Source organism: Aulonocara stuartgranti (assembly GCF_965226115.1).
Source record: "Aulonocara stuartgranti genome assembly, chromosome: 17".
Classification (NCBI taxonomy): Eukaryota; Metazoa; Chordata; class Actinopteri; order Cichliformes; family Cichlidae; genus Aulonocara; species Aulonocara stuartgranti.
The window spans coordinates 17,135,463-17,156,460 of NC_138953.1; the positions used below are offsets into that span (position 1 = coordinate 17,135,463).

The 20,998-nt window shown below is 42.6% G+C and overlaps 4 protein-coding genes across 4 annotated transcripts; 1 reads left to right on the forward strand and 3 right to left on the reverse strand.

The window, feature by feature from the left end:
- Nucleotides 1–1,200: 1,200 nt before the first annotated feature.
- LOC309693087 (uncharacterized protein) lies at nt 1,201–5,772 on the reverse strand (the record flags this gene model as incomplete). Its single annotated transcript, XM_082512064.1, has 5 exons — nt 5,697–5,772; nt 4,725–5,080; nt 4,597–4,650; nt 2,307–2,420; nt 1,201–1,333 (listed from the first exon to the last, which is right to left on the reverse strand). Exons 2-5 carry the CDS (start codon nt 4,898–4,900, stop codon nt 1,201–1,203), a joined length of 477 nt encoding a protein of 158 aa, XP_082368190.1. The 5' UTR covers nt 4,901–5,080; nt 5,697–5,772.
- A 4,615-nt stretch (nt 5,773–10,387) lies between these two features.
- On the reverse strand, nt 10,388–12,318 carry atp6v1f (ATPase H+ transporting V1 subunit F). The gene is made up of 2 exons (XM_082510180.1): nt 12,088–12,318; nt 10,388–10,818 (listed from the first exon to the last, which is right to left on the reverse strand). Exons 1-2 carry the CDS (start codon nt 12,243–12,245, stop codon nt 10,617–10,619), a joined length of 360 nt encoding a protein of 119 aa, XP_082366306.1. The 5' UTR covers nt 12,246–12,318; the 3' UTR covers nt 10,388–10,616.
- A 244-nt stretch (nt 12,319–12,562) lies between these two features.
- lamtor4 (late endosomal/lysosomal adaptor, MAPK and MTOR activator 4) lies at nt 12,563–14,394 on the forward strand. Its single transcript, XM_082510184.1, has 4 exons — nt 12,563–12,673; nt 13,371–13,454; nt 13,829–13,946; nt 14,211–14,394. The coding sequence occupies exons 1-4, from the start codon at nt 12,671–12,673 to the stop codon at nt 14,306–14,308; spliced, it is 303 nt and encodes a 100-aa protein (XP_082366310.1). The 5' UTR covers nt 12,563–12,670; the 3' UTR covers nt 14,309–14,394.
- Nucleotides 14,395–17,184: 2,790 nt separating this feature from the next.
- Nucleotides 17,185–20,923, reverse strand: LOC309692180 (ADP-ribosylation factor 4). The gene is made up of 6 exons (XM_082510423.1): nt 20,683–20,923; nt 20,084–20,164; nt 19,341–19,450; nt 18,639–18,710; nt 18,422–18,547; nt 17,185–17,751 (listed from the first exon to the last, which is right to left on the reverse strand). The coding sequence occupies exons 1-6, from the start codon at nt 20,747–20,749 to the stop codon at nt 17,665–17,667; spliced, it is 543 nt and encodes a 180-aa protein (XP_082366549.1). The 5' UTR covers nt 20,750–20,923; the 3' UTR covers nt 17,185–17,664.
- Between the last annotated feature and the right edge of the window lie 75 nt (nt 20,924–20,998).

Here is a 20,998-nt window from a genome sequence, read left to right on the forward strand (position 1 = left end):
ACTGATGTTTCTACTGTTCCTGTGCTGCCACCTCCAGGACAAACACGTTCTTACACCCAGAGGTGCCGCTATTGCTTAATTTTGAACCAGCTTTATTAACAAACCTCAGTCAAAACGGAAGAAACAAACCCTCTGATGAACTCCAGCAAGGAAACCGAAATAAAAAGAAAACATAATGAAATGTGAATAAATGAAATGAAAGATGTTCTTCTTTGTTTTTGTGCTTAGTCAACATAACACACACTCAGATATAACAGTCTGCACCTCAGACTGTATATCAAAGATGGTTAGTGTCTTGGAACCTGGACAGGAAGCTGAGATGTTCTTAGGGACACTCAGAGAAGTTTAACTGCCAGGATGAAAAATTCTTTTAAATCCCAAATTTGTGACAAGTCAGAAAACCTTAATGTGTTTTTATCATTGACCCGTGATACACGCAGCTTTTATATCACAGCCACGCATCACAGTGATTGTCCAGAAGGGCTTCAAGCTGCACTTTTAATAATCAATCATAGACTGTAAATAAAGATTGATGTAGGTAATATCCAGCACAGGCCAACTCCTCTGCTATAGAAGTGTAGTTGACCTTTGACCTCTGACTTTTACCTGTAGTCAGTTTTGTACATGCAGGGAGAGTCAAACTTTATTTAATACTTTATTGGAAACAGATTTTCTTTACATGGACACATTTCAGACTGTCACATTTACAGGTAGGCATTTTGCACATGCTCAGTGTGACTCCGACCAGCTCCACAGAAACACCAACAAACTTTGTTAATTAATAGCTTTGTTTAATTTCTGTCTCTGATGTCAGAGACACAAACTGACACGTAAAAGGCGACAGGAAAACTTCAAGTGATCAGCGACAGGCCCCTTCAAAATAAAAGTATAAGATGTAAATACATACTGGGAGGAGCTGAAAGTCATCGAGTCTCTGTCAATCATGTGCTGGACCATGTGACCACAGTTGGACTCAAACAGGTGAGACTGAAGATGGTTCTCTTTGGTTTCCACCTGTGGTGGCGTGCAGCTCTGTCACTGGATGTTTGTTGGTAAGATGGATCTTGAGAATTGTAGTTAACTTCTTTGCATCCTCAGATGTGTGAAGGTTAGGTTTTCTTGTGTTTTTCTCTCAGACAGGTGAGTGTGAGGTGGAGCTGATGATGATGAAGATGATAAAGTAGTAACAGGTGCCTCCCTTCACTTTTTCCCAGGACCAAAGGGGTCTGCGGTGGCGTCGCCAGCCTTCTCCTCTCCACCCTGCAATCTGTCAACTAGGTTCGCTGTCCCACAGGTGGCCAGGACACACCCAGCACCTGTGGCCCCACGAATCCTAAGAAAGGCACAGGTAATTGATTAACTGATTGATTAATTATCTAGGAACACCTTTAATAATTATTGATACTTATTTAGACTCTTTCTTTTTGATTGATCTTTCTGAGTTGTACTTCAGTGACTTCTTCCAAATAATCAGCGTGTCTTTCAGATCCCACACTGCCTGTCTCTCTGTCTGTTTTTCTTTCTGTTTGTTTGCCTGTTTGTCTTTCCGTATGTTTGTTTATCTGTTCACCTGTCTGTCTTTTTCTTTTGTCTGTTTGGTTTTCTGTTTTAGTGTTTGGCTGTCTGTCTGTGTTTGCATTCTGTCCATCTGCCTGTCTTTCTGCTTGTCTGCTTGTTGCTCTGTCTGTTTTGTCATCTATTTTTTTGTCTGTCTGCTTGGTAGCTTGTCTGTCTGTCTGCCTGTCTTCTGTTTGTCTATCTGTATGTTTGTTTATCTGTCTGCCTGCCTGTCTGTCTTTTTCTCTTGTCTGTTTTGTAATCTGCCTGCCTGCCTGTTTGTTTGTCTTTTTCAGTTGGCTGCTTAATTTTCTGTTTAGGTGTTTGGTTGTCTGTTTGTCTTCTTTTTGTCCATTTGTCTGTCTGTCTGTCTGTTTGTCTTTTGGTCTGTCAATGTGTCTGTTTGTTTGTTTGTTTTTCTGTTTGTCTGTCTGCCTCCCTGTTGTGACTTTGTGCCCTGACTCTCAGGTAATTTTTGAAAACAAAAAACATCAGCAGGCTCTCTCCCTACTTCTGATGGTGTTTTCTCGGCCAATCAGACCATGTGGTGACAGATACATACACTGATTCTGGCTTCCTGAAACACAGACAGAGAGCACCTGTTCAGACCTGAGTGGGCTGCAGGTGAGTGAGTGTGTCAGAGTCTTACAGGTGATCCAGAGGAAGAATCAGTCTTGAATACAAGCAGAGGCCCTCTGAACTGGATTCACACCTAATACTTGATTTAGGTGCAACCTGAGGTTACTCACAAAAACGTGGGGGTGCTGTTCCCCATGGCATGCTCCGTGCTGTTCCCCATGTGGGTTCCCATGTTTTTTACTGTGTTGTTCCGCACAGCAATCTCAGTGAACCCCTCTGCACTGCTGTGAAAAATAAAACTTTAAACAATCTGATCCTCATTAAAGTTTTCACACAGAGTTGAAACAGCTTCACAGGTGTGACTTTTTTTTAGCCTCGAGTCTGAAACAGGAAATAGACTGGCTACATCAGGGGTGTCAAACTCAAATACACAGTGGGCCAAAATTCAAATCTGGAACAAAGTCGCGGGCTAACGTTAATATTTATTGAAAAAAAAATCTTCCTCCAGATATGAGAATGAATCTTTTCTTATGGACTCAAACAAGTTTTGCTGAAAAACTGAATGTGGAACAAGCAAAGCTTAATACTAAACAATATATATATTAGCTGTTTAATACCAGTAGGCCAGCTCTAATAGTAATTTGGTATGGCTTCGCGGGCCAAATGTAATTAGGCTCCGGGCCAAATTTGGCCCGCGGGCCAGAGTTTGACACCTATGGGCTACATCATCTTCAACACAAATCCTCTCTTACTGAGGAGGTGATAAACAAGTGGATGTTCCACTGACCGCTCACAGCGATCATTGTAACACAATTAAATATAAGTAAACATTTAGAAACATCGTGTGACAACTCAGTCGTTCAACAGGACGTCCGCTTTATTCCCACTTAATTCCAGTGTATTTGTGGATTATTCTCTGAGACCCTTGATGCTCCGGTGCGAATTGATATTTTTATCACATGAACACTAATAACACACATAACACATGAAACTAATGACTAGTTAACATATTGATCATCACAAGTTTAAATGGTTACTCAGAAAGTAACTCAGTAGGTTCACTCAAACTATAGTTACTTTTCCCAAAAAGTTGATTCTGTTCATCTCAATGTATGTTCGTGTTGGTTCTCAGTCTTCCAGGTCATGGTAACCTAAGAAGCTTGGAAAGAAAAGAACTGGACTTCTTTAAGCTTCACCTCTCATCCGAAAAGCTTCTTCAGTTCTAAGACCAAATAGTGGAAAGTCCCAGGTATTTAAGCCCTGATAAAGACCCACACCTTTGTGATGAGGCAAGGTCTCAATATAATAGTAATAGTTGGTCAATGACCCTCTTAAGGGACAACCCCCGATGGAGCTTAAATACCTGGACTCACCACCATTTCGTGTTTCCAGGCTCCTTTCAGTGATTCATTGGGATGTAGTGCTTTCAGTGGGAGAAACATTTCGTCACTTAAAGTTTGGCTCTCATCATCCACTGGGTGTCATCAGGACACTACAACATAGAGCAAACACCATCCCACAGACACAGTGGCCAGCATCTAAAGAAAACTCCAGGCGATCCAGGAGAGAAGACGCAAAACTGCTGCCTAAGCAAAAACCCTAGTAATCTCTTTTGTGTCAGGAGTAGCGGAACAGCTGAGACACATTTTCTCCAACCACCATGTCTGTGTGGCTTTCAAACCCAAAACCCGCTGCGCAAAAAAATGGTTCCGCAAGGATCCGGTCCCCCAACACAAACAGTGTAACATAGTGTACACTCTTGAGTGCGCACAAGCCATTTACGTGAAAAGGGAAAGACCATCTCTGTATCGAGGAGGGGGCCTAAACGTACATCTTTCACAATCTTACAATGTTGTAATTGCAGCCATTCCCCACCTCTTTGTGAATGGCACTCATGGCCATTAACCAATAATCAAGAAACTGGCGTCACAGCTCATTGTTCGTCTGTGGTGCTGGTTTCAGTCATTAAGGCAAATGTACTGTTTATAAGGTTAGAAATCTGCAGTCAGCTGAGACTGAAAAGGACACTTGGGTGAGTGATGAAGTGTTTCTCCCACTAAAAAGGCTACGTCCAAATAAACAGAATCAACTTTTCCTTATTAGGATGATTGAGCATGCATCAAGACAGTTACTTTTGTATCTGTCAGAGTTTCACACCTGAAGATCAGTCAAAAAGATTTAATGAACTGATGATCAGTGAGCTGAATGATTGGAAATTATTAGTAAACATGTTGATTCATCATTGATCATTTAACAATCAATCAGCAGGTCGATTGGTACACATTTACTCCACCAAGTAATCTGATTTCTTTACAACAAACATGTGAAATGAGTAAAGAGAAGAAGAAGACTGGGAGTTTATCTGGATGTAGTTTAGCAAGATGACATGTTCATACCTGATGTTACTTCAAAGTTCTAACAAGCTGGTGCAGGAATACCCAGAGTTTCTGTCAGACTCACCTGGTGTTGTTGTGATCGGCCAGATGAGGATTTGACATGTTCACATTTTCACGTCTGTGGAAAGAACAGAAAACATCTCTGTAATCAGCACACACAAACAGGAAGTCCAGCTGACACCTGTACCTTACCTGAGACGTCCACATGGAGAAGGAAGAGGTGTCACCAAAACAAAGACCACCATCATCATTATCATCACCATCATCCTCTGGAGTGGAGCAGAGAGAGTCGTCATCCTCATCAGAGAGAGTGACATTGAAGGCATCATGCTGCCTTTTAAACCTGCTCTTTGTTTACACAGAAACATGTCAGTGTCGCCTGAAGGTCGGCTGAAGGCCAGCTGAAGGCCGACGGGAGTGATGAGTCGTTTCACTATTTACAGTGGGTTTTATCAGCAGCTCGACCTCGGCGCTGTTTGTTCTTCACGGGGAAGAGATCATTGGTTCACACGCAGTGATCTCACTGCGATGTCATCAGTTCTCAGTGTCTGTGGGAAACATCATTAAACATTTGAGTCACCTGCAGGTGCGAACTCAGGTGTTTTTATGTTAACCGCTAGCTTCCTGTGAAGTCACTGTGAGGTAAGAGATATTCCTGTGTGTGTGATAAGGCTCCGCCTCCTCACAAGTCACCTGCAGTAATTCCTGCTGTGAGAACAGGTTCATCAGCTATTTGATGAACACCTCTGTCCCACTAAGTCACATGCTGACTTCCTGTCATACTGTGCAAGTCAACCTGCTAAAATGTTTCAACTAGTAAAGGGTCTTAATGGATGCTCAGTCATCCTGGTAAGTAAATCCCAAAAGGTTTGTTCTGTTCATCTGAACGTTTTCAGTGGGAGAAACATTTCGTCACTCATCCAAGTGATTTCTTCAGTCTCAGCTGACTGCACGTTTCCCCAACATTATAAAAAGTACATTTGCACAATGACTGAAACCAGCCCACTGAAAGAACAATGGGCTGTGAGGCCAGTTTCTTGATCATCAATATGCAAATTGTCATGATCATTGATCAAAGACCACTGATCAATTGCAATGAGTACTATTCACAGAGAGTTGGGGAATGGCTGCAATCACAACATCATAAGATGGTGAAAGATGTACCCTTAGGCCCCCTCCTCGATTCAGAGATGGTCTTTCCCTTTTCATGTAAATGGCCTCCTTGACTCTCCAGTCAAACCAGCGTTCCTCCCTGTCCAGGATGTTACGTCCTCATCATTGAAAGAGTGTCCACTGGCCTGTAGGTGTAAAAAGACTGCGGAGTCTTGGCCTGACAAGTTAGCTCTTTTTTTTGTTGTTGTGCCATCCGCCTCACCAGAGGTTGTTTGGCTTCACCAATGAATAAATCATGGCAATCAAGCTGGCACTTAACAGCGTACACTATATTACTCTGTTTGTGTCGGGGGACCTGATCCTTGAGGTGGACCAATTTTTGGCGTATTGTGTTTTGGGGTTTAAAAGCCACAGAGCCTGAGGTAGTAAAGGGTTAAAATACTCCATGGCACACAGACCTCGCTGTGTTTGTGTTTCCTGTTTTATATTCAGATCACAGTGCTGAACTTTGGGAAAACATCTGCAAGGGAAGGTCATGTTCCAGCCCCCAAGGAGATGTTTGTTTGGTCACCCCGTCACCCTGTGACAGGAAGCAGTTTATGTCGAACGTGAGTGCAATGTTATCAATAAGTAAATGGACTGATGCTTATATAGTGCTTTTCTACTCTCCCAGAGTACTCAAAGCCCTCTATACAACATACCACATTCACCCAAGAACCCTTTTTTCTAAGCTTTTAGTGCTTCCTAGCTATCATACACTGATGGATGCATCAGAGAGCAGCTTGAGGTTAGTATCTTGCCCAAGGATACTTGGCATCCAGACTGGAGGAGCCAGGGATCGAACCACTAATCTTCCAATCAGTAGATGACCCAGTGTTGCCAACTCCTCAGTAAGGAAAATCGCTATTGGTTGTCCTAAAAGTCGCTAGAAGTCGCTAAATGACGTCATCGCCTAATTTGCAGAATTGGTCATGCTAATCTAATTGTAACCTATGTTGTTGGAGAGAGAAATAACATCGTGGAAGAGACAAAGTGAGTAAAAAACGTCCTAAATGCATTTAGAGTTTATTTAGAACTACAAATTAAATTTCTTTCTCAACAAGCAGTGGGTCCTGTAACGCAGTTAGTTCTTCTTTTACTCTTATGCTGTTTTGTGGATCACAAGGTTTAAAACTACTTATAAACACACACACACACAAAGTAACTCCACCAGAGTGCCTATTTCGGGTCACTTTTGCCGGTCCAAGCCCGGGTAAAGGAGCAGGGTTGGAATTGTGACATTAAAAAAAACAATAATTGCTAAAAGAAATTTAATTTGTAGTTCTAAATAAACTCTAAATGCATTTGGGACGTTTTTTACTCACTTTATGTCTCTTCCACGATGTTATTTCTCTCTCCAACAACATAGGTTACAATTAGATTAGCATGACCAATTATGCAAATTAGGCGATGACGTCATTTAGCGACTTCTAGCGACTTTTAGGACAACCAATAGCGATTTTCCTTACTGAGGAGTTGGCAACACTGAGCAGACAGAGGAGAACTGAAGTTCGACCAGGTACCAAAGCAAATCATCCGTACCGTACAAATAATGTAAATATGACGGTGTATCACGAAAGATTGATGTCAAACTGATCACTTGACCCATATTAGTTACTTGCTCTTCGAGTGAATCAACAAATGGCGAAATGAAAAGCCGAACAACAACAATGCTGTTTCTTTAGAGAGTCTTAGCTTACGTGTGTGTTTATTTCATATTTTCAGTTGTTTCCCTCCACGGCTAAATAAATCGGTTTCAGTAATGCACTGATATACAAGAATGGACATAAGGGGCTTCTTTCAAAGAAAAAACTCTGGTGGTATTTTATATATTATGCTTTGTATGTTGTTCAGTATATTTCTATGCAAAACAAGAGGAATTTCAATACACAGCAGTATATTCACAGTTGAAACCAGATATTTACATACACTTTATGGAAAACACAAGAACATTTTTTTACTGCACAACATCAATTTAGAGTAAACTTGTTTTGGTTAAATAAATATTGAAATATCTTTTGAATTAGTTAAATGTCAGAATAAAGAGAGAGAGATCTGTCTATTTATTATCACTTTCATCAAATTTAGGAGCACATGTACACTAAGTTTATTGTTAATTAATAAAAAAAACTCCAGAGGATTCCATTGTGAGCTGAAGAAGCTTCTGATAGGTTAGTAGAGTCCATGTGAGTAAATTGGTGGCACAGCTGTGGATGCATATAAGGCAAAACACAGAGCCTGTTTCTTTGACATGGGAAAATCAAGAGATGTCAACCAAAACACCTGGAAAAGAATTGTGGAGCTCCATAAATGTGGCTCAATTTTGCATACAATTTGGTGCCATTTACAATTAAGAAATACAGATAGTTTCTCTCTTTACTCTTAAAGTTAACAAATGTGTTTTTATATTTATCAATCTAAAAAATAAACATTTAGTCTGATTTGATGTTACAATTAAAAAAGTGTTTTTATCTGAAGAGTATGTAAATATGTGGTTTCAACTGTATATTTGATGATTGTCAGCACAAAGAGGGAGAGAGAGGAACAGAGAGGGAGAGAGAGGAGAATGGGGACAGAACAGAGATGAACAAGAGCAGGTGAGACACACATGTTAGTCAAATGGTTGTTTACCAAAAGTATCACCGTATCATAGGTACTCATGTATCTCGTACCTAGTGTTTCTTTTTAGGTTTGTTATTTTTCAAATTTTACATTTATTACGTTATGCAGGCTTGTTTGCACAACAAAGCTAAATAATTATATAAACTTTTCTCAATCTAAATAGTGGACTTTGGTAGAATTAAAAAATAAGTGTAGTGCAGGTCTATGATGATTTTTAGTGCTACTATCATCTAGTTTTGATTCTTGTTCTGTCTTGGTTAAATCCCAAGTAGTCCTGATTTTGAACTGTCGTAGTCCTGTTTTAATTCTGGATCAGTTCTGGGTCTGGTTGAATTGGGGTTTAGTCCACGTGTCTTGATACAGCCCTGACCTTGTTCTGCCTTGCTGCTTAATTAAAAACCTAGCTTAAGGTGTCCTGCATATGTGATATATATTTTTTTCCTATATGAAGTCATTCTTTTTTTAACAAAACTCAAAACAGAGCCTATTAATCTTTCAGTCATTTCTACCCCCCCAAAAAATAAATAAAAAAATCCCACATGCATACTACCCTTTTGGGCTAAGCCCCGGGTGTTTCAAATGCCTGGCTCCGCCTCTGCCCCATCCCATAAGCGTGCAGACTTTCAGGTTAATGTGGACTCGCTCTGAGGCTGACGATACAAAGACACTGAAGCACACGGAGAGTTCACAGACACGTGTGTGATCGATCAGCAGGACTTCAGGTTTATGATTTATTGATTGTTAAAGTCTGATGTGATGAACACAGAGCAGCTTCACTCTGATAAAAATATAGTTTTCAGGATTTTAGCTCTAGCGCATCAAAAGCAACAAAAACACAGTTTCAAAGTGATGACGATATCCCATTGTCCTTACCCTCACCTGTGGTCATTAGTTCTGGGGAGTAGCCAAAAGAATAAGGTTGCAGGTACAGGCAGCAGCAATGAGCTTCCTCTGAAGGGTGGCCGTGCTGTTCCTAGAGAAAGGGTGAGGATTTCAGTCATTTGAGAGGGGCTTAGAGTACTGCCGCTACTTCTCCACATTGAAAGGAGGTAGCTGAGGTCCTTCGATATCTGACCATGGCACCTCCTGCATTTGGATGAGGTCCCAAGGCAGACCCAGGACAGGCTGGAAAGTGTGTTAAATCTACTGAACAATACTTTTCACCTATTTTCATTTACAACATTTTTTTCTGACAGAAATGAGATAACTAAATAAAAAGTAATGCACAAGGACAAAAACTGTGACAAAATGTATCAACAATACGAGATCCAATCAGACGTTTTAGGTTGTGAAGAATCTCGCAACCAGTTTGGAAGTGATCCAGTCAGATGTAACTTCCTTGTACAGTAAGGTTAGATGAACACATCTGATCTGAAATGGTGCCGCTAGCTCGCCGTTTGTCATGAAAACACCTAGGAGGAACAGAAGAGCAGACATGGTGCTTTGTGAGAACTTATTGAATCAGCTCTGCTGTAACGTTGGGATATTTACTCAACTAGAGAAATTAAGATGAATAATCACAACTGGTTGGGAAATGCCTCACTTGCCTCCGGATTAGCTGGTGGAAGAGGTTGGCAGAAAATGAACTATCATAAACAGCATCAAACATCTGGCTTACTCACACCTGTCTGCTGATTAGCTCATTTCTCCTCCTCCATTGTGAGGCTCAGGTGGATAACAGGGAGCTTTATTATGAAAATCCCATCAAAGACTTCCTGTTAGCTTCATTAAGCTCAGACCAAGCAAACTTTATCCTCAAGTTCTTGAATGACCTCTGGCCTTTGTGTAAGTTATTTGGGAATTTCTCAGGTCGTGACCCCTGCTGCAGCTCACAGATGTTCTGAGTTGTGGGTTCATGGATCCTGGTGTTTAGGCCAGGGTGTCTTGAAAGTTACTGAAGGACCTCCACACAGACACCAGGAGGACAAAAATACACAGAATTCCGGATGGCGCTGTGAGGAGTTTGTCTGCTGCTGACTGACACTGCCCATTTCTGCTGGTGTTTAAACCTTAAAGCTCATCACACCTGAGGCTGGAAACAAGGAGTAGACGTGTGTGCATCCATCAAATTAAACAAAAAATAACTTTAAACAACAAGTTTATTTATTCATTTATTCGCACATCTGTTCACGTTTATAAGTTAACACATCTGGAACAAACACCTAGGAGGAGGGGCAGGTCACATGACTCAATCAGGTTTGGTCTAAAAACGATCACATGGGCATACATCCCTTCCTGGAAATAAAAGTAAACATCACAGCACAAACACATCAGGACAAATCTGTGAACCGCATCAGCGCAACTCGCTGTCTATCGGAAGTCTTCGGCAGAGAACATGCCCTTGGCACGGCGCAGGATGGAGTCCTTGGACGCATCGTACGGGTGCTCTTTGGACGGGATCTCCAGCACGGCCGGGATCGACTGCATGTGGGCATCAATGGCGTGCCGGATCATCTCAGCGATGAACTGATTTATCAGGATGATACCAATGTCGTTACGTGCCAGGAAGCTCCTGCAGAGGAGAAGAAAAAGAATAGCCCCGTCAGGCTGCCACGCCAAAGTCCAGTCACAATTTAACATCCTCAGAACCCGAGAAGAACCAGTGGAGGTGTAACAGGAAGTAAATGAAGGCGTGGTGTTTCTGAGAGTCTCGGAGGACTAACATTTCTCTCTGGTCTGTTTGTTACTGCTGAGCTTAACACAGGAAGTCAGACAATTCAAATTATTGTCAATTTAACATCATCCGTCTCTAACGGTGGGTTACAGAGGTTTAGATGTAAAGGATATTCGCAGATGAGCAGATGAGTTTGTAGAGAACACAGGAATTCCTAATCTGAAACATCTCTGTAAGAGCTGGTCTGTTTTAAGATATCAAAAACATTTCCAAACTCAACAGTGATCATTGAAATCAGCTGATTTTTGAATGGAGTCTGGTGTGTGTCACACAGCACATGAGGCCATCAAGGAAAATTTCAGGAATACAACCCCAAAGCACCAGACCAACTTCTCTGAAACTAACTGATAAATGCAAGTCAACAATTAAACAAAAGGAAAAAATGTGTGAAGCAATCATAAAAGATTATATATTATAAAATATCATAATTAATATAAAGTATTTAAATTTTTGCTGATATTAAATCCTTCATTGAAAATGCTGATTTCATACAGATTTAATAAAAAGCTCTGGTTCTTCAATAGAGTCCGGTGTGAGAGCTAACATGCTACATTTACAAAGATCGCGATTATTTATGTGCAGTTTTAATGAAGTCAGAAAGACTGAATAACTATTAAAATACAATGATTTCTGAAATCAGGTTCAGGAATCCACGGAAACAGACTGAAGTCTTTTCTAATTTTACGGCATTTAACAGGTTAAGTTCATTTCATGGAGATTAGCTGAGAGCTGGATTAATATATTGATCGGCTGATCAATCCATTACACTCTATCCGAGATCATCTAAGGGCTGAAAACTCAGGATGCTGGATGTAGTTACAGACTGGGCCCAAATACACCAGAATCCATTCTTATTTTCATCAAAAAAAGCAGCCGGCCTCCTGTCCTACAACCAGTGTTTTTGAAGTCACCGAGGGGTTAATACGGTTCCAGGCTGGTGCCGTCCGAATTATAATAAAACCGATCTGACTTTTGACCCACGAGGACCACCGAGACCTTCGGTCAGGTGACACTGACAGAAACACGTGAAAGGAGCGTTAAATCGGCTGATTTTTTAACACATTTTGGTGTGTGTGTGTGTGTGTGTGTGTGTGGAGTCCATCTTACTTGAAAGTCTCCTCGATCTCGGTGATGCTTGTGTCCTTCTCCACCACCAGGAAGTTCGGTTTCCGGTTCTTGTTCAGTTCTCCGATCCCGCCGAGCAAGAAGCCCGTGCACGTGTCCTCGTCTCCGATCACGGCGATCAGTTTCCCGCGGCCGGCCATCACGGAGATGCAGGTGAGATTCCCGGAGAGAAACACTCAGCTTCACGGGACACGTCATGTGAGGGATCAGCTGACCTGCACTTCCGCTTCAATATGGCGCCCCCTATAGAAATTAAAAAAATATGAACGTCACTCGTTTATTTATGTGTTTTATTTTATTTTCATCTTTATCGGGCAACAATGAGGTCATATTTAGACAGCAACGTCCTCGACATTAATCCAAACATTCCTAAAATGTCACAAACGTTTATTCTTATTTATTTGATAATCGGGACAAGCACCGACCGTCAGTCCCGCACTGTGCGTGAGTGTCTGTGTCTGTCTCTTTTGTCCGACAGCACATGAAGGCCTCATCAGTCACGTGAGGCTCTGCGATAAAGACGGAAATGCGCAGCTGTGGGCTGTAGAAGCAGAAGAAGACGAACATGGTGAGTTTAAAGTTTTACTTTGATTCTCGTTTTGGGTTTTTTGTTTGTTTGTTTGTTTGTTTTTTAATTCAGCGTTCAGGGCCTCGGTGAGGCGTTCACGGATCTCGGACTGTCCGCTGTGTGCCGTTCACTAACGCTGTTAGCGTCCTCTTAGCCTCTCTATGAACAAGGAGGATAAACACGCGGAAATGCTTCCCTTCAAAAAATGAAAACCAGAGCGTTCCAAGGGTGAAGCTTGGAGCTCTCTTCAGAGTTATAATCACTGATAATCGGGCTCAATGCAAATACCTGCGGGACAGCAACAGCGCCCTCTGCAGGAAGGGAGTGGTACAAACAGAGAGGAGGGGGAGTGACGTTCGAAGCGGGTTTACCTGCGCCCTGGGGTCTCAACTGTGTTCCTGTGAAACGGGGAGTGTGTGTCATGTATGCAGGACGAATGTAACCATGGTAAACAAGAAACCATCTTTAAATGGGTAACCCCATTGGCACCTGAGGACCACAGGTCGTACCTGATGAAGATGCAGAATTATTACTGGACGAATGATCTAAGGCTGTTTAGTGAGTCTCTGAAGCTTCGACCTGAGGAAACACACTTCTTGTTCTGCTGATCTTCGTTTATCAGTGAACCAATGAGTCATCAAACATCACTTCCTTTTAGCTTCATAATGTTATCCTGATGATGTCGTCATTCTTTCAGGCCACAGCGGCGCTCACTGCGGGTCTGGAGCGGATCCCGGACCAGCTTGGGTACCTGGTCATCAGTGAGGATGGTGTCCTGGCCGTGAGTCTCTCTGAGCTTTCAGATGTTCAGTTCACAAAGAACTTCTTTATGAGTGCAGTTTGGTCTTTATTTAACCACGCTCATTGTTAAATAAGGTGATTTCTGCAAGTAGTCTGGTGCTCAGGCTAGTTTGGTCACACAGAGACCAGACTCCATTTAGATTTAAGCTCATTTAACATTTCTACAGGTTAAACTGAATTCACATTTGATACTGCGAGCTGAACTCTGCTCTTTTCTCAGATTATTCTGGATTATTAAAGTGCTGTAAACAGGGGGAAATATGGATCCTCAGATTATTAAAATAGATTAAAGAGTTGAGTTAAGTCTATTGATCAGAAGAGGATCAAAGTGATTGATTATTGATTACTGATCAGTCTGCAGGCGAGCTGGAGAATGACGAGCACACAGCAGGTGTCATGATGCAGATGGTTCGAACAGCAAGTCGCTTCAGGTTATCAGGATCAGCTGATCCACCTTTCAAACGCATGTCAGGTATCACAAATACACCTGCACGGTCACTTTATCAGCTTCAGTAAAAACAAACATGACTCAGGTGTTTTGCTTTGTTTTTCTCAGAACTGTTAATGATGTCATCACTGTCACATGATTCAAACCTGGTGCATCATCATCAGCAACGTTTTCATGTATTTGATGAGCATGTTGTTCATGTTGCATGATGGGATACAAAGCTCAGGTGGAACCCTGTGACTTCAGATGGACTAACCTGTGTGTGTGTGTGTGTGTGTGTGTCTGCAGTGATCCTGGACGACTTTGTGTACACGGTGACGGTCTCTGGTCAGAAGGTCTTTGTGGTCAAACGTCAGCACAACCAGAAAGAGCCAATCAGTGTGTAGAAGCTCAGCTGGGTTACAGAGTTGCCATGACGATGATGTTTTTGATGTTTAAAGTTTGTGTGAAATAAAAGTTTTTGAACATGAAACTTTTGGTCTGATCGAGTGGAACTGTGAAGGTGGTAATGCTGAGCATCCTACCTGTAGGACCTGCTGTGAGCAGACCCTGAAAACATGGTTTAACCTTTGTGCCCACCAATTTTCCATCCTTTCGACACCTTCGTGTACAAAAATGTAGACACACAAAGTCTGCCATAAAGTCCTCATACAGTAACATTTTGTTCTGCTTTCTGGGAAACGTGGCCGAATGTTCTAATCGTGGTCGTTGGCCCGCTCCCTTGGTGGCTCAGTTTGGCTGGGTGTCGGGTGGTCCTGGGTGCCTGGGGCCATGCTCTCAACTCTTACCAGGGTGGTTGGCCTCTACTCTAGCAGGATCGACTGTCCACTGCCTCTGGTCCTCTGTGGCTGTCACCCCATGTGGGGCCTCCCTCCCTCCCTTCTGCTGGGATGGGTGTGCAGAAGTCACCGGGATGTGTGGTCTCAGGTCATTGGTACATTTGGGGGCTGCAGCTGGTGCGGTTGTCCTGGTTCCATCTGTCTGCCTCGGGGCATCGCTGCAGTTTCTCACCCTCATTATACATTTGTGACAAAGACACAGGCATTCTCACACTCATCTACTCGTATATACTCACTCATATATAATGTAATACCTGAAATAACACAAACACAAATGGATAAATAAAAAAAACATTCACATGAAGGAGGAGCCTATTAGATTCTATCGAGTTATTTTTGAAAAAGCAAAATGTGTTGGGCACCAGCGAGCCATCACATAATTCTGATTGCAAAAGCATGACATTCTTGCATTTTTGCCAGTTATGACATGAAGCCATGTGACCACCAGGGGGCCCCAAGAGTAATTTATATGGAAATCAACATCTGATTCATCGATGGAAACAGAACAGACAGGCTTTGTGTGTGATGGATGCATGTGTGGGTGAGGATGTGCAGGTCCTGCAGCATGTGACCTGGTGCCCTCTACAAATAGACGGGATCCACTTGCAGGTGGAAGAAGAGCTTCTTTTTAGACCTGTGCAGAACCAGTACACATCTCTCTTTCTGCTCAAGCTGATGGTAGCAGTGACAGCATCTGTGTTTTCTGTGAGGGCAGGAGCAGAGGTCTGTCACTCTGCCACCATTGCTCCAGGTCTTTCTCCTTCTCTCATTACTAATGAAAGGTTTCCTCAGCCAAGCTGCAAGCTTATTGGCTGTGAAAGCAATCAGGTGCATAAACATGCTAACAAGAGTTTTTGTTTGAATACAGTAAAAGCAGGAGGCCATATTTATCCTGAAGACCCTCTGCAAAGATACATCTCTACAAGACAGGGGTGGGCAACTCCAGGGCTTGAGGGCCGGTGTCCTGCAGGTTTTAGATGTGTCCTTGATCCAACACAGCTGATTCAAATGGCTAAATTACCTGCTCAACATGTCTTGAAGTTCTACAGAGGCTGGTAATGAAGTAATCATTTGATTCAGGTGTGTTGACCCAGGGTGATGTCTAAAACCTGCAGGACACCGGCCCTCGAGTCCTGGAGTTGCCCATCCCTGCTCCAAGATGACCTTTATTCACCCCCAAATTATTAGTGCATGTTTACAGATTTACACACACTCTCAGATACACGCACACACTACACAAAAAATACTAATGCAATCAAATTGATTTTGTTGCTGATCTTTAACACGTCCCATCCCCATACTATTTATCATATGGAAAATATTTAGGTTTGTGAGTTTTTTTCAAAAATATTCAGCTGTTTAAACTGGCATTTAAAGGGTTAAAGTCCTGAAAATAATTTAACATTTGATCATTTTGAAAAAGGCTTATGTTGATTTAGTGATTTATGAAAAAAAAAGCAGAAAAATTATTGCTGTATGAGGATTTTATGGCAGATTTTCTCCGTGTACATTTGGACACAAAGATGTCAAAAAGGTTTACAATGCATTAAAAGTATGGATGACATGTGAGAGTTAAAAATGCTTGATTATAAAAAAATTTGACCCAACATTTCCTGCAAAAGTTCATGCCACAAGCTATAACATAGACACATCGATTGGCAAATCAAAAAAAAAAAAGTTGAAAAGAATGAAATGCACAAAGATGCCCAAGGAGGGCAGAAGGGTTAAACAAAACTTTTTGGACTTGACAGTAGAAGTCTGAGCTCCGCCTCCATTTTAATCCAGGTGCTCTTCAGACACCAAGACCAGGGGGGCATTCCAAAGGTTCCTCCTGTCTCCTATTCCTGACCCATTTTCCTTCACCTCACTGAGGTGATTAGGACAGCCTAACCTGTGAAGACCGCCTCACAGTCGACTCTACTTAATGACGTGATGCCGGATGTCCGATGGACTACAAAACACCTAGCTTACTTTGCTGTGTTCTGTTGTTTTATGGCGGTCACATAAATGACAACAGGCTGTGACAAACGTTCTTCATGAACGGTCAGATTGCCTCACGTCTCTAGCAGCACACTTAATGCTAAAGTGCTCACACTGGATTATTTTGGTTTGCAGGCCTGCGGTTCTCCTTCCTCTTGGTCTTTGAGCCGTCCCACTCGCAGCTGATTTTTGTTTTTTTTACTTAAGTGAAGCAGCTGCATCTTCATATTTAAATGATAAATAAATATAAACAGAACATCCCGGAGATACACAGTCTCAATCATTTTCCGCACTTAGTAAATCAGTCCAGTAGCCCATAAAGTTAAATCCAATATGTGATTGGTGGATCAAAGGTCAGCAAGAGATCTTCAGGCCTATGTAAACATCTCATCGGGCCGTTAACGCTGAATAAAGTTTCTCAAACAGAAAGCAGAACACACAGGTGAGAAGAAAAAAAACCTTTATTGCATCATGGTCTCAGTTTCTCCTTCACTTTGATAAGGAATGACGAGGCTGCCATACTTGGCTCTATGGAATGAGTCTTCACACGACCAGGTGACATCACCTGTCATAATTCCCGCCCCCAATGCCCAGGTGACTGTCACTTGCCGTAAGCCCCGCCCCTCCCCCTGTCACATGAATCTGAGTTAAAACATGCGGATTAAAAGAAAGAAGATCTAACAAACACCTGAAGAACAGAAGAAGAGGATGATGGGAAATCAAGGTGAGCTCAGAGTCCATGACATCACTTCCTCCTACAGACACACAGGTATAATTTAAAAAAAAAAAAAAAAAGAAGAAAAAAAGAAAAAAAAAAGAAACATGGAGCGATGACACGCTCCTCCTCCTCCTCCTCCTCCTCATCTGTACACGGTGACATCAGCGGCTGAAATCAGTCTGCTTTCTACTTCCTGTCAGGTGGTCTAACGCTTCGACAGCTCATTGGACAGCCAGTCCAGTCCCTCGTACAGACCTGTGCCCTGCGTCGCACAGGTGGCCTGCACGTGCCACTGAAACACACACAGATCAGCATCGGTGAGCAGGCAGGTACAGGGAGCACACACAAGTGAGTTTACCTGTCTAAACAGATTTAGCTCCATGAGTTTGTGACAGTGACATCAAGACCCCTGAGTGGATTTTCTAACAACCAATTAGGATGCAACTGTAAAATTAAAACCCAAGGGTTCCGCCCACTGGCACTGACATCACAGATTACCAACAGAGGGAGATATTTTATTTCAAGCCAACATGAAAATACTCGCGATTACAAAGACATTATCAACACTTTACATGTACATCCATATCAGCCACCTAACTTAATCGATTCTGATGATTAATGGAATTATTTTTGCTCACTACCCACATGGCTTTAAATATATAATTTCCCCCTGCTGGTAGTGCAGATTACTGCAGCTTCAACATGAAGCTTTGTCGCGATATGGGGTTGGCTGATGTGCTCAGAGCGCTACCACTAGAACAATGCTGCAGGCTCATTTGAGGTCACCCCACTGTCTCCCGTTTTGTATACTGATTGACTGATTATTGATTTCACAGTTACAGAACTGAGCAAGAAAAAAAGCTGAGAACTTAGATCGTCAGTCAATAAACCATGGAGGGAAACATGAGAAACAGAACTGAGTCTGTAGTACTGATCAGTGCGGGTGGGTTATTGATCCTTACGGTTCTGCTGCGCAGGCTGTGCAGACCCAGCTTATCGGTGAGCTCGCTGACACCCATGGCGTTCGGGAGATCCTGTTTGTTGGCGAACACTAGAAGTACCGCGTCCTTCAGCTCGTCCTCCTGGACCTGCACAGAGTCATGTGACATACAGTCAGTGGTTTCCATGACAATCATGAGTCTAATGATGCGTAACTGTAAAGTGAACAAAGGGACTGACCATCTTAGAGAGCTCCTCCGCCGACTCGGCGACTCGCTCCCTGTCATTACTGTCCACCACGAAGATCAGACCCTGTGATCAATACATCAGTCATCGATACAATTAATACATCAATACAGTGACTAATGGATCCTGCCCAGTGAAAGTCTGTGCTGTGTTTGTCGTGCTGCAGAGTCAGGGATCTAAAATAAGCTCCTCAGGTGTTTCTGAGGGGGAACGCAGCCGTGTTAGGATAACCTGCGCAGGTCTCATGTTTGACTTTGTAGACTGTTCAATAACTCATTTCTTTTATTAACATGCATATACACATAAATGTCACTTCTATTCGTACACGTTTGACATTCTTCAATGTATTTTATACTTTTAGATTTATTTGTATAGAATTATTTCAATGGACAGCAAATCCACTGCAACTTCATTCAAATATGCACTCACTGTTCTGATAAATTATGCTATTCTATTCTATGTGACTTACTGCTAAAGAATGTATGGATATAAAGATATGATGAGATAGAGGATATAAATGAGGATTTTACTATAGATGAATATCTCACGACAGATCAGATCAGTGAGGGGTCACAGAAGAAAACCTCTCATGTATGTCCACGTAAACATAACTGAAGCAGATCAACCTGAACGTCTCGTTCCTCAGAGAGAGAAAAGCCCCACACCTGCCTGCACCTGAGAGTTCCGCGTCTGTACCTGTGTGTTCTGGAAGTAGTGTCGCCACAGAGGTCTGATCTTGTCCTGACCGCCAACATCCCAAACTGTGAAGCAGATGTTCTTGTATTCGACTGTCTCCACGTTAAAGCCTGAACACACAACCACACACACACAGAGTTGTGAACAGGTGACTCTTTGTCAAATTATAAAGAAAAACTTTTAACGACCTTCAAACATTCCAAGTCACAGGAAATGGAATCACTGACAGGAAACTACACATCCCATCAGCCCGCTGAGAACCAACAGTAAATATCACAGTACAACAGTGACTGTAACAGTATATAATGTTAGAGTGAAGCAGTAGCACTGAAATACCTGCACAGAGGAGGTCTATAAAAGTTTGTTTCAGTTCTCCATGATTGTAGTTTTAATGGTTACATATCTACAGCTGTGTAAACGTTGGTGGTGTGTATAAGTTTAGTTTGTATTTACCTGCTTTAACCGTTTGTTTTCACCATCGTGTGTGTTTGTCTGCACTTTCATCATTTGTGTTTCTTGTTTTGGTACTTTATTTATTCAAACTAACAGGTGACTCTTATTCTAAAAGGTCACTTTTAATTTGAAATGAGAAGTTTAAAGGAAATTGTGCAAGTGCAAGCACACCTGGCGAATCCACACTGAAACCGATCAGATCTGATCAATATGTTTAAACCACCTGACTACACAGCCGGCTGATTATTGATCACATGACCTCATCTTGTCCCTGAGTCCTGATGACGTACCGATGGTGGGGATGGTGGTGACGATCTCTCCGAGCTTCAGTTTGTAGAGGATCGTAGTTTTTCCAGCAGCGTCCAAACCGACTGAAACACACATCAAAGATTAATCCCACATTAATTAAATGTTTCACAGTGGTTCAAGTTTAACCCGAGATTACTTAAACCTCATACAGTGAATAAAGACTAATCTGAGATTACTTAAACTTAGATCAGAGTCCAGCTGCTGGTTTAAAGCTCAGATCAAACCGGGTTTAATGTTTTTTATGGACTTAATAAAATGACACCGGTACAGTTTTAAGCTTAACCCCAGATTAAAACATTTTAACCCCAGTTTAACCCCCGTCTAGACCCCAATTTAACTAGGTTTAACGGACTGTTTTCAGCCTGCTTCCTTCCGTTAGCTCCGAGCTAACAGCCTCTTGCTTCTCCGAGCCGGACTTTTGCTTCTCCCTGCACGGGAAGATCGGGCCCGCGGTCCGCAGGACTCGGCGAGCGGGTTCCTGGTAAAAATGAGTCGGTGTGTGGTGCTGGTGAGCCCGCGGAGCCGCTTGCAGCCGCCCCGGAGCCCGGCCGGTTAGCTCGTTAGCCTAGCCCCCGCTTACCCATCAGGATCCTCATCTGTTTCTTCCCGAACAGTCTGGAGAACAGCGACGAGATTGTGAGGCCCATGGCTGCGGAGAGGAGGAGGTGGCAGGTCACACACTGACAGCGGGTAGAGCCGGAGATCCGGGAGCAGCAGCGGAATGGAGCCGAGAAGGCGCGGAGCAGAGCGAACTGAGGGCGCAGCTCCTCTCGGTGCCACGTCCAGGCCAACGCGGAACAAATGACGTCACTGCTGCGCTTAAAAAAAAAAACTTTATTAACAGCATAGCAAACACCGCGGCGTTCACTGTTCGCTCAAACACCGTACATTCGAGC

Bases quoted from the DNA above. Each gene is read 5' to 3' on its own strand.
- atp6v1f (XM_082510180.1), bottom strand. From the start codon at position 12,245: ATGGCCGGCCGCGGGAAACTGATCGCCGTGATCGGAGACGAGGACACG. The intron at 10,819-12,087 runs GTAAGATGGACT...TCTCCTCTGCAG, and splicing joins GAGATCGAGGAGACTTTCAA to GAGCTTCCTGGCACGTAACG.
- lamtor4 (XM_082510184.1), top strand. The intron at 13,455-13,828 runs GTGAGTCTCTCT...ATTACTGATCAG, and splicing joins GTGAGGATGGTGTCCTGGCC to TCTGCAGGCGAGCTGGAGAA. The intron at 13,947-14,210 runs GTATCACAAATA...GTGTGTCTGCAG, and splicing joins ACCTTTCAAACGCATGTCAG to TGATCCTGGACGACTTTGTG.
- LOC309692180 (XM_082510423.1), bottom strand. From the start codon at position 20,749: ATGGGCCTCACAATCTCGTCGCTGTTCTCCAGACTGTTCGGGAAGAAA. The intron at 20,165-20,682 runs GTAAGCGGGGGC...TGTGTGTTTCAG, and splicing joins ACAGATGAGGATCCTGATGG to TCGGTTTGGACGCTGCTGGA. The intron at 17,752-18,421 runs GTAAGGATCAAT...TGTGTGTTTCAG, and splicing joins ACAGCCTGCGCAGCAGAACC to TGGCACGTGCAGGCCACCTG.